The sequence below is a fragment of the Carcharhinus amblyrhynchos genome, chromosome 21 (genome assembly GCF_965287045.1).
Source record: "Carcharhinus amblyrhynchos chromosome 21, sCarAmb.v2.hapA, whole genome shotgun sequence".
Classification (NCBI taxonomy): Eukaryota; Metazoa; Chordata; class Chondrichthyes; order Carcharhiniformes; family Carcharhinidae; genus Carcharhinus; species Carcharhinus amblyrhynchos.
This window is the reverse complement of record NC_137344.1, coordinates 7361393-7373652: the sequence shown is the minus strand read 5'-3', so window position 1 is coordinate 7373652 and position 12260 is coordinate 7361393. Positions and strand designations below refer to the sequence as shown.

At 43.3% G+C, this 12260-nt stretch overlaps 1 protein-coding gene across 1 annotated transcript in view; it reads right to left on the bottom strand.

Annotated features, from left to right (window-relative positions):
- Window positions 1-12260, bottom strand: part of nol11 (nucleolar protein 11) — a 34675-nt gene that overhangs the window by 10966 nt on the left and 11449 nt on the right. Inside the window, exons 8-14 of the mRNA XM_080209374.1 lie at window positions 11704-11780; window positions 10907-11030; window positions 8593-8705; window positions 5565-5642; window positions 4171-4355; window positions 1935-2060; window positions 958-1188 (exon numbers count right to left, since the gene is read on the bottom strand). Of these exons, the coding sequence (XP_080065500.1) occupies window positions 958-1188; window positions 1935-2060; window positions 4171-4355; window positions 5565-5642; window positions 8593-8705; window positions 10907-11030; window positions 11704-11780 (934 nt within the window). The remainder of the gene's footprint in view (window positions 1-957; window positions 1189-1934; window positions 2061-4170; window positions 4356-5564; window positions 5643-8592; window positions 8706-10906; window positions 11031-11703; window positions 11781-12260) is intronic.

Sequence of the window (12260 nt, the reverse complement as noted above, 5' to 3'; positions counted from 1 at the left end):
ACATTCTTGCTATTGAGGAAGTCCAGCGAAGGTTCACCAGATTAATTCCTGGAATGGTAGGATCAACACATGAAGAGAGACTTCAGAGAGAAGAGGGCAGCATGGATAAGTTGGGCCAAACGGCCTGTTTCCATTCTGTAAACCTATTTGACTGGATCGACTGGGCTTGTACTCACTGGAATTTAGAAGAATGAGAGGGGACCTCATAGAAACATATAAAATCCTGATGGGACTGGGCAGGTTAGATGTGGGAAGAATGCTCCCAATGTTGGGGAAATGCAGAATGAGGGGTCTAAGAGGTAAGCCATTCAGGCCTGAGAAAAGAACTTCTTCAGTCAGGAAGTTGTGAACCTGTGGAATTCTCTACTACAGAAAGTTGTTGGGGCCAGTTTGTTAGATACGTTCAAGAGGGAGCTGGATGTGGCCCTTGTGGCTAAAGGGATCAAGGTTCCAGAGAGAAAGCAGGAGTGGAATACTGAAATGCATGATCAGCCATGGTCATATTGAATGGTGGTGCAGGCTCAAAGGGCCAAATGGCCAACTCTTGTGGCTATTTTCTGTGTTTCTACAAAACGGTTGTGGCAGAGGAATGGTTCACCGCACAATTCCTTACACTGCTTCATTGATATTTGCTGACACAACCTGATAAGACAAGCAGCAAGCCAGGTTCTTGCCTGGAGGCAGCCAAATCACCCAGTGTTGCTCTGACAATCCTTCCAGCAGCTGATGCTGGAAAACCTTTGAGTAACCGACTTGCCTTCTTCGTTGGGGATGATGCGAGGAGAAAATTTAGTTGTTACAAGGAATAAAATATTCACAAATATCCAGTCATATTTCACTGACAAGTAAATCTGTGGCCAAATCCCTGCTTTAACATATCACAATCTAAACAATTTCAAAGCAAAGATTCTGAGTTATAACATTCTTTTACGTTTTTTTGACATGGGTAAAAGATACAGCAAAACTGCCCTTTTAAGGCTGATGGGACATGTGAGTATTCCATCAGACTGCAAAGGGTCACTGGTTTCTTTTCCGTCATAGCTGTCCTCTTCCAGTAAAAGCGGACTGAAGCCATTCTCTACAATCTCCATTTTCTCTTCTGCTTTTGAAGAAGGCTGATCTAATTCAACATAGGATGCCACACTGCCCAAATCTAAGGCGACCTTTTCCAGATCTGAATCACTGACACTAAAGGAAAATTGAAACAAAAACAAACTACTTTAACCATCTTGAATTTCCATTTGCAGAATAATGGCAAGTTGTCAATGCAAAAATAACAATTTGAAATATGTTTAGGAAGCTTTACTGGGCAAATAACTGGAGTCAATTTACAAGCAGCTGACTGAACAGTCTAATGAGATACTTCCTGCCAAAGAGGGTTGGCCACGTGGGAAACTGTAGTGTGAACCAGGATCCGTGAGCTCTGCAAACGCTGCAGCACGAGTAAAATACATTCTGCTTTGTTACAAATTACCATTCGTAATTGAGGCCAGAAGAAGAAGAACCCACAAGTCCATTCTTCATATTTACAGGAGTTTTGACAGGTGCATGGTTATGGTATATATGCACACATACACTTCCAGCATTAACCAGCTCAGAGTATAATTGGATTGATAATCAATATGCTATTGTAGATGTCTAAATGCGTGGGTAATGAAAGTACTGTGTCTCTAGAGCAAATCCAAGGACCCTAGTGTTCTTGCTTTCCAGAGCATGGTATCTATTGTTTGAAATAAAAATCATTAACTGCTTTCATGGGGTTGATTGAACTTTATGCTTGTAACAGCACTTAAATTAACCATTTGTAAGCTGCCCAAATGTTAGTTCAACAGGAACTAATTTTGGAAATCAGGTCATTTGTGAATCTGCCAGGACTTTAAACAACACTGGTTAAATATTTATCTTGTACATTTTCTTGCAGCAAGAATACTTACCTGAGAAAAAGCTTCAAACAGGCACATGTAACAGCCTCAGGGATGTCAGGGAAGTGCTGAAGACAGAGCTGCAACATGGAATAGTCTGCTTCATCCAAGGCAACTGCCATTAGATCCGGACACAAGCTGAAAAAAACAATTTATAATTTTCCAGGACTGCAACTTTTTGCCTTACTTTCAAAATAAAGCCTCAACCTCCAATCAGTAATGAATGCAAACTGACATGGGCTTAGGTTGCCCAGATCTCCTCAAATCTCATATGGACCATGTGTCCAAATAGGTTAAATTGCAAGGAATTTAGAAGTGGTGTTAAAAAAAAAAACACACTGGGTTCAGAACTTGGGAAGCGTCGGTCCACCTTGTTGTCTAACGAGGGGCATGCACACAGTGAGTCGTGCGTGGGCTGCTCTTGGATGTTTTGAGAGTGGCCTAGTACTTCGTGTCGTTTGTGTATGCTTAAAACTGGACCAGCAGACGGGCACCACAACAGCTCAGTGACTATCACTGTTTGCTGTGCAGATACATGGATTTGGGCCAGTGTCTGTGGGAGTTTGCACATTCTCCCTGTGGTTGCGTGGATTTCCTCCGGGTGCTCTGGTTTCCTCCCACACCCCAAAGATGTGCTCTTAAGCTGATTGGTGTAACAAATTGTCCCTAAATTATTCTCCCTTTAATCTGGTTTCCAATGGGGATACCATAAGCATAGACATGGGTCGAGTGGAGGAGGAAAAACACATTGATAAGATGGCGGTGCGGGCTCTTTGGGCCGAAGGGCCTGTTTCCCGTGCTGTGTTGTTCTTTGTTCTAATCAAGCTTAATCACCAAATTGAGGATTCAGACTGGTGTTGTGATAATTTTGCATTCAAAAATGGAATGAGCGTTGTGAATTAGAGATATTGAAAATTAGATGGAGTTTTGGTAGAACAAATCGAGAAATACAATCTCTTCATTATCTCCTGATGATAATCGACAAAAGAAGCAAAGGGAGGATGGAGCTTTGTTTTAAATTCAGTACATTCACTTCCTGAAAGAGTGCTGGAGGAAGCAGATTGAATAGCAATTTTGCTGACAAGGAAATGGAGACATTTTCAAATCGACAAGTTTTCCAAAGGAAATGATCAAGAGACCAGGAGTCATTTATTTGCTCTTTCAAACTTCCGACACAGGTAAGATGAGCTGACTGGTGTTGTTCTGTTCTGTATCATTTCATGATTCCAACTGACCATTTCAAACACTTGTTTCAGCACAAGGATGCCAGCCTAATGGGTGGGTTTGATTATGATTTATACAAGCTCCTCTGCCATCATGAAATCCATTTCAAGAGCCATAGCTCAGGTTCCTCAGCAGTATAATTGCTAGTGTTATGAAGCGGAGGTGGATCCCCCCCTCTGAGAATAACACCTAACCAAAGAGGAATATCTCACCCTCATTATCTGTAAAAGTGAGTGTGAAGTGGTATCTGCTCTTCAGCAACTTTTGGTGGTTAAATCAAAATAACTCCCTGACTCTCTCTAAAGTCAACAAGTAATACTTTATTTATCTAACTGTGAACAGTGTAACTAAACTATTAACAAACTGAATAAGATACGATTCTAATGGAATGCTGCTCGGATAAATACAACTCCCACTCTAACAAAAAATAGAATTTTAACCACTTTCTAAATTACAACCAGGTTTTGTCTCTTCTGGATTCTACTGGGCCTTCTCTGTTGATTCTTCTTTGCTACCTAGATGAGGCTTTGAGCTAAAAGCTATCAGCTGTGGCCGGTGGCAGTTGCTCTTGTCCTTTGTCACACTGTCCCCTTCCTTTTATACCTGTGACGACATATCAATATCCCTCACAGTAGGATTGGTCCTAGGTTGCCAAAATCATTGGATTTAAATTTAATAGGTTCTTGGTATCCAAGTGTCTAATTCAAATTTGATTGGTTGACTTCAAGTAATTCAAATGCCTGAAAGCCTTTGTATGGTCAGTGACACATGCCTTGGTAATGCTGCTGCTTGGCCTTCTGATACACGTTTCATTTTGGGCACTATCTGTACTTTCATTTTTTAATCCAAGCACAGAAAAAGCACCATCTTTTTAAAGGAGCGACGCAATGCCTTTTCCTTAGCACTTTACAATTTTACCGACACCAATCTACAACTACTCAACTTTGTAACACAAGCTCTTAGATAATTTTATTAATGCCATGAATAACAATAGTATTTGCAGAGTTGAACAAAAAATCCTCACCTGTAAGAAAGCATCTGTGTCTTTAAAATGCTCACTAGTGCTTTCTGGGGGTAGAACTTCACCTGTGTCTTGCACCTGCTTACCAGGATTGTAGCAATCTGTGCTATAATTAGCTGAGCATTGGATTGTTGCAGGTTTCTCATCAAAGACTTTAATTGTTCATCTATCTTCTCCTTTGTACTAGACTGGAAAAAAATACAATAAATTGTGATGGTGAGTGACAACTAAATGCCCACGTACAACATACATAAAGCAATAGTCCATGCTAAGCCAGGATAATATTGTGACACTTTCATAACAGGACAAAAAAAAGAGTTTTCTTTACAATCTCCACCAATATTGTCTGCACCTCAAAATACAGACCAAATGGGAAATAAGTGGCAGCAATATCAGAATGGATTGAATTGTCCGGGCTGAGGGAGGCTGAAGTCATTAGCTTAACCTTAACACCTAAGCAAAATATACATCCACATCATTAGGTATCTTTATTCAATGAGTACACTCCCTGCCTACAATAATGGCAGAAGCTCTGCTAGTTTAACATTTTGCATTAAATCAGTCTTTGGGTGTAAAATTTAATTTTATTCAAATGAATTTGAATGGCTTTGGTAAAAGACAAAAGATTTTCAACTGGAGTGACTGTACACATCCACAAAGGACCTGTTCGAGAAACAAAAAAGTAAATTAATTTTGCACTGCTATCTGATTAATGAGTTTACCAATCCCATTCTTTTCCTACTAAAGACCTATCATTAAAATGTTATTGAACAAAATACTCATACCAGTCCAAACAGAATCAAAATTAGACTTTAAAAATCAGAAACCTGTCAGGTGCAATTTAATTACTGACACATTAGGTATTCTAAATTCATGGAAAAGTTGTGTGTTGCTGTCATGACTGAATACAGTAATTAGCTGGCAGTGGGATTGCTTTAGCAGCAGTGAGGAGTGTCAATGAAGCATCCGTACTGTTTGCAACAATTTAAAGAAATGGGTCCGCAAAGCACAGCCTCAGCCATAAAAAATCTTTTTAAGTGCACAGCCTGCGTGCCAATAAAACTGGGGTATGGAAGAGGGAATAAAAGACAACAACAGCTCCAGGGTGAAACACAGTGGTTAGCGTGGCTGCCTCAGTGCCGGGGACCCAGGTTTGCACATTCTCCCCGTGTCTGCTTGAGTTTCCACCGGATGCTCCGGTTTCCTCCTACGGTCCAGAATGTGCTGGTTAGGTGCACTAGCCATGTTAAGTTCTCCCTCAGTGTACTTGCATAGATGCCAGAATGTGGTGACTCTGGAATTTACACAGTAACTTCATTGCAGTGTTAATGTAAGCCTACTTGTGACTAATAAATAAACTTCACTTTACAAGTTAACTATTTACATCTCTGGCTTACCTGAATCTCAGTGAGAAATTGATCCAGAGGGAGAGGTTGTGGTTGAGGGTTCACATCTTGACTCTTCCTGTTTCTTAGCTGCAACAGAAAATTTAAAGTTCTTATTCACATTGACCTAACTTGTCAGGTGGGAAATCCATGGCATTGGGCAGGACATTGATTTTACACACTCATCTGTGTCACTTATCGAGTTCAATAGAGCAAAGTTAGGTAGGTTGTAAAACCAACAGAGCCCCAGAACCGCTGACTGATGGGATAGATTAAAATTGCTCTCAACAAGCAGGAATCCATCTGCTCGCTGAGTTTCTCACCAGAGAGTTAGAATAAATTTTCTTCCCAACTGTATGAATTATACAGCAGATTTACAAACACAGGATCTAAATTCAATTATTGCTCATCTTCCAACAAACAGTCCATGGTGTTTGGAATTATGGCACCCTCTACATCGAAAATGTGACTGGCAATCCAATGTAATCTTTTACTCCCTGCCCTGCTCCAATCTGCTCAATTCCCCATGCAACTCACCCTTTATCCAAACGCAAGGAACAATTTGCTCAATTTCACATCATCGCAGGGCAGTACTGAGCGCCTGCTCTAAAAATTAGTCTGGATTTTGAAACAGAGCAATCTCACGTACAACCAACTCACCGCACCAACTACCCAAACATAACTGACACAGCCCTTGAAAACAGCATTCCCTCAGCAGATTGAACAAAGGAACACTCGCAGTCACAGGATGTAGTCAGCAACACGGAATGTGACTGGACACTTGCTCATGAGCAAGGAGAGATGCAAAGTATTTGTGTGACAGCAACAACTTAGCTAAGGATCACAAAACAGGGAAGATTGTGTTTTGGTTGATAAGATGTTGGTACGTGGCCAACGTGGTTACTTCCACAAACCAGAGCGCATGAATGTTGATTGACGCCCATGAACTTTTTCCACATATATGCTCACTCCTACACATCTCCTTCCTCAGTTATCAATCTTCTACCTCCTTTAAAATGCCTTCAAACGTACATTTCAAAGCTTTGCACCACTCCCAATATTTTAATTAGCCTCAAGCAACAACCCACGTACACCAATCCCCGCTGCCAACTCTTTATATTACAATATATCAAACAGTTTTGTGACTGCGGTATTGCACTTTAGACTGGATCCCCTTTTCTACTGGATGATGAATCCATGGTATTCTGTGGTCAGTGCCTTAATCACAACTTTTGTCCATGGTGTTCTGTGGTCAGTGCTTTCATAGCGAGGGGGGATTGAATATAAAAGTAGGGAGGTCTTGCTGCGGCTGTATAGGGCATTGGTGAGGCCGCAGCTGGAGTACTGTGTGCAGTTTTGGGCGCCGTACTTATGCAAGGATATTTTGGCCTTGGAGGGAGTGCAGAGGAGGTTTACTAGGCTGATGCCGCAGTTGAGGGGGTTGAGCTATGAGGAGAGGCTGAATAAACTAGGCTTGTACTCGTTAGAATTTAGAAGAATGAGGGGAGATCTCATTGAGACGTATAAGATGATGAATGGGATGGATAGGATAGAGGTGGAGAGACTCTTCCCGCTCAGAAAGGACAGTAGGACTAGGGGGCACAGCCTCAAGATAAAGGGGGGGCGGTTTAGAACGGAGTTGAGGAGGAACTTCTTCACTCAAAGGGTGGTGAATCTCTGGAATTCTCTGCCCGTTGAAGTGGTGGAGGCTACCTCGCTAAATATTTTTAAGACGCGGGTTGATGGGTTTTTGATAAGAGAGGGGATTAAGGGTTATGGGGAGAGGGCGGGAATGTGGAACTGAGCCACGACAGATCAGCCATGATCTTATTGAATGGCGGGGCAGGCTCAAAGGGCCAGATGGCCTACTCCTGCTCCTACTTCTTATGTTCTTATGTTCTTAATCACAGTCACAACCAGATCCATTCCACAAGAACAATTATTAATATCTCTGCCCATTCTTCCCCCCACAACAATTTATTTACTTAATGTATATTTCAAACTTGCTACCTAAATTTTTATTTATAAACATTCCCCATGTTTTCAAACTGTTTATGCCCTTTGGCAATGTTAGATCTACTCAGCTTCTCTGCTCTTCCCAATCCAAATATTATAACATTACCCAGCCCTTTAGTTCAGTGACCAGAATCTCCCCTCTCCCCTGAACTCGTTGACTGCTGAATCCCAGCCCATTAAGCTGCCTGTTCTCATGACATTCTCCAAAATATTAGCCACATCTGGCTGGAATGGGAATCCAGAAGTGGCTAATTGCATTTCTGACAGGGAAGTAAAAAGACAAAAAGATAACTAGGTTGTCTTACATTTGGTCTCAACACTTGGTTGTGCATTTGGTGGTGAAATTTTAAAAGCAGTCATTGAGGTTTACAGCATGGAAACAGGTCCTTCGACCCAACTTGTCCATGCTACCCCTTTTTTTTAGCCTATAAGCTAGTGCCAACTGCCCGCGTTTGGCCCACATCTCTCTATACCCAGAGTGTGGCAATGTTTTCAATCAATTTGAATTCTGTACCTTCTGAAATGAATGATAGTAAATATTTGTTCAGTAAACCTACATTTAAGTGTGGAGAGGGTGTTTTCTATATAATGCACTACATTGGTACATTAGACAGCTGGTCAACAGGTTCAATTGAAAACACAGGTAGAGTGATTCTTGCCCACACAGACCCTCTGCTCCATCAGAATCCAATTATAGTCTGAGCTTAAGGGGCAAATGAAACAAAAAGAAAAAAAAGTCATGAGATAGAGATGGAAGAGCAAAGTGTACATCAGGCACAAGGACAAAAGTTGAACAGGTGAACAGATACAAACTAAGAGAGACTTGTATAAAACAGAAGGGAGAATAATGCAAAAGGCTTCAGCTATCTAGGGAGAAACAGTGATAGACAATGTGACTGGAGGAAACATTGGAAATGGGCAGAAATGTAGTTACATGAAGAGGGAAACATTTCCTATTTTTTTCTAATTACAGAAAGCTTATTTGTAGCAAAAGATACCAAGCCAAATTTGAAAGCACGCTTACCCTTCTCTTGGGTTCTGGCTTAGAAAGGATGAGTTCTGGAGTCGGTACCGGCTGTGCAGACTGTGCACCACGAAGCATTGTGTTCCAGTTCACAATGCTGGAAACAGATTTTACTGTGGTGGAGAAAAAGACAAGAAAGCTGTATGGGTACGCTGTTCTGATCAATCGCCAAATGAACTCGAAGCGATAATTAGCAAGCTAAGTGTGCACTGAGCATATCTGAAAGAGGCAGAACCTTCCTTTTAATGCCGGTGATTCAATGGCTTTGGAGCACTCAGACAACCTGGTTGTTTGAAAGCTGCAATATGCAAGTTTTGTCTTGTTCAAATGACTATTCAACTGTCAGGGGGTGGAGGCAGGCTATTTTGACACAGAAGGTATCACATTCAACTCTCACATGATCCTCACACGCAGCAGAAACAGGGACTGCCCAATGTCCTTCCTCTGCACCTCAGAATCGAGGAGATCGGTCTAATGCAACAACTGTTACCAGAGCTCCAAGAGGCAGTGCTTGACAGACTGGAGGGGCTGATTGTGGACAAGTCCCCAGGACCAGATGGAATGCATCCGAGGGTTCTGAAAGAAATGGCGGAGGTGATAGTGGATGCCTTAGTGGTTATTTTCCAGACGTCGCTGGATTCCGGGGAAGTGCCGGAAGATTGGAAAACGGCTAATGTTACGCCGTTGTTTAAGAAGGGTGGCAGGCAAAAGGCGGGGAATTATAGGCCGGTTAGTTTAACGTCTGTTGTAGGTAAAATGTTAGAATCCGTCATCAAGGAGGAAATAGCGAGGCATCTTGAGGGGAATTGCTTGATAGAGCAGACGCAGCACGGTTTCGTTAAGGGGAAGTCGTGTCTGACAAATTTACTGGAGTTCTATGAGGATGTGTCTAGGGCGGTGGATAGAGGAGAGCCGGTGGATGTGGTCTTTCTTGATTTTCAGAAGGCGTTTGACAAGGTACCTCACAAGAGGTTATTGCAGAAGGTCAGGGGGCAGTTGGGGGTAGGGTGTTAGCGTGGATAGAGGATTGGTTGTCAAATAGGAGGCAGAGAGTGGGGGTTAATGGGTGCTATTCGGATTGGCGGTTGGTGACTAGTGGAGTGCCCCAGGGGTCGGTGCTGGGGCCTCAGCTATTTACCATTTATATAGATGATCTGGAGGAGGGAACCGAGTGTATGGTGTCAAAATTTGCTGATGACACCAAGATTGGTGGAACGGCAAATTGCGCGGAGGGTGTGGAGAGTCTACAGAAGGATCTAGATAGGCTGGGCGAATGGGCCAGGAACTGGCAAATGGAATTTAATGTTGGCAAGTGCGAGGTGGTCCACTTTGGTAGGAATAATGGTAGGAAGGACTATTACTTACGGGGCGAAAAACTGCAGCAGGCGACGGTGCAGAGGGACCTCGGGGTCCTTGTGCATGAGTCGCAAAAACCCAGCTTGCAGGTGGTCAGGAAGGCAAATGGGATGCTGGCCTTCATAGCGAGGGGGATTGAATATAAAAGTAGGGAGGTCTTGCTGCGGCTATATAGGGCATTGGTGAGGCCGCAGCTGGAGTACTGTGTGCAGTTTTGGGCGCCGTACTTACGCAAGGATATTTTGGCCTTGGAGGGAGTGCAGAGGAGGTTTACTAGGCTGATGCCGCAGTTGAGGGGGTTGAGGTATGAGGAGAGGCTGAATAAACTAGGCTTGTACTCGTTAGTGTTTAGAAGAATGAGGGGAGATCTCATTGAGACGTATAAGATGATGAATGGGATGGATAGGATAGAGGTGAAGAGACTCTTCCTGCTCAGAAAGGACAGTAGGACTAGGGGGCACAGCCTCAAGATAAAGGGGAGGCGGTTTAGAACGGAGTTGAGGAAGAATTTCTTCACTCAAAGGGTGGTGAATCTCTGGAATTCTCTGCCCGTTGAAGTGGTGGAGGCTACCTCGCTAAATATTTTTAAGAGGCGGGTTGATGGGTTTTTGATAAGAGAGGGGATTAAGGGTTATGGGGAGAGGGTGGGAATGTGGAACTGAGCCACGACAGATCAGCCATGATCTTATTGAGTGGCGGGGTAGGCTCAAAGGGCTAGATGGCCTACTCCTGCTCCTATTTCTTATGTTCTTATCAGATAGCCGGCAGAATCAATTTAAAAACAAGTGCAAAGAAAGTGTTCTTCTGCAAACATTCAATGTTAAAAACTGATGGGGTGAAGAAAACTCATTCCATTTTGACACTTAGAATCATAGAATCCTATTGCAGTAGGAGGCCATTCAGCCCAGCGAGTCTGCACTGACCACAATCCTACACACTTCAAACAGTGGTGACTCACCTGCAGCATCTGGCTGTTTGAGTTTGCCAAGAACAACAGCCAGAGAAGAGATTTCACAGGTAAACGGGATCACAGTCAGCACCTTTCCATGGGGCACAAAGAGTTTCCCATTGAAACACCATAACTGAAGAACAAAAGACATAACTTTCAACAAAAAAAAACTGCAATTTTGACAAGCGCCTTTCTTACTGGTGTTTCTTAAAATGCCCAAAGGAAAATCTACCTCTCCACACTAACGCCCAAGTCTGAAGATGGAGGCCCACCATGACATCAAACCACTTACTGGCTAACTTATCAAGAAGTTCAAAGTGCGGGAAAGGATCCTGTTGCTATTTATTAACCAGATTAAGGTGGTTAAGCATAGAACCAACACCTGCCACTAGTGGGGAATGCAGGGAAGCTAGCGTCTCCATTTTAAGGAACCACGTAAGTCTCAAATACTCCACCGACTGAAGTCAAAGTCGGTGGAACCTTTAAGGACTGGCTACGTGGAGCTTGGCTACCCCAGGGTAACCCTGCAAGTGGAACCATTAGGGACACGATACGTGCAGCCTTGATACCGCAGGGGCAATCCTGCAGTGAGATTGGAAATGAGGAGTGCTCCCCATCAAAATCATCACTGCATCAAACCTCTCAGAATACTTTCTACATGGATGCCACTGATTAATAGTTTTAAAAGATAAAAACACATTAGATAAGACAGACATTATTGGTGAATAATTGCCCCTTGATGATCAGTAATAAAGAGAGGAATAAAATCTCCTTCATTTAAAAGGCAACAAAGAAAAGCAAAATACCTGACCGGAGCTTCCCTCCGGGAACTCCTTCCACGCCTGCAGCGTTTGGAAACTTATGTTCCAGATACTCAAACAATCTGAAAGAAAAACATCAAGACACTTTTTAAAACTAGAGGAGGGCGCAGCGCCGGGGCCCAGCCGCCCCCGCCACGGGGCCCAGCGCCGGGACGCAGCCGCCTCCGCCACGGGACGCAGCGCCGGGGCCCAGCCGCCCCCGCCACGGGGCCCAGCCGCCCCCGCCACGGGGCCCAGCCGCCCCCGCCACGGGGCCCAGCGCCACCTTTCGATAACAGAAAACAATTTCTGAACTCAGTGAGGACACGGTTAAAGTGAATTTGGTGTTTAGTCTATACCTAACCCAGAGTATAAACCTATCCAGCGGAGCATATTGATATTGTTTAAATGAGAAGGAATCAAGGAACTCGGGCAGAAAATAAACCTGTTACCTCACTTTTCTAAATGGATTTTTGAGTTACAGTGCCAAGCATAAAGATACAGGAATTTACCTGGGGCTTGTTAATCTCACTATAAATACCACAAACCAAGTCCTGCGGTGA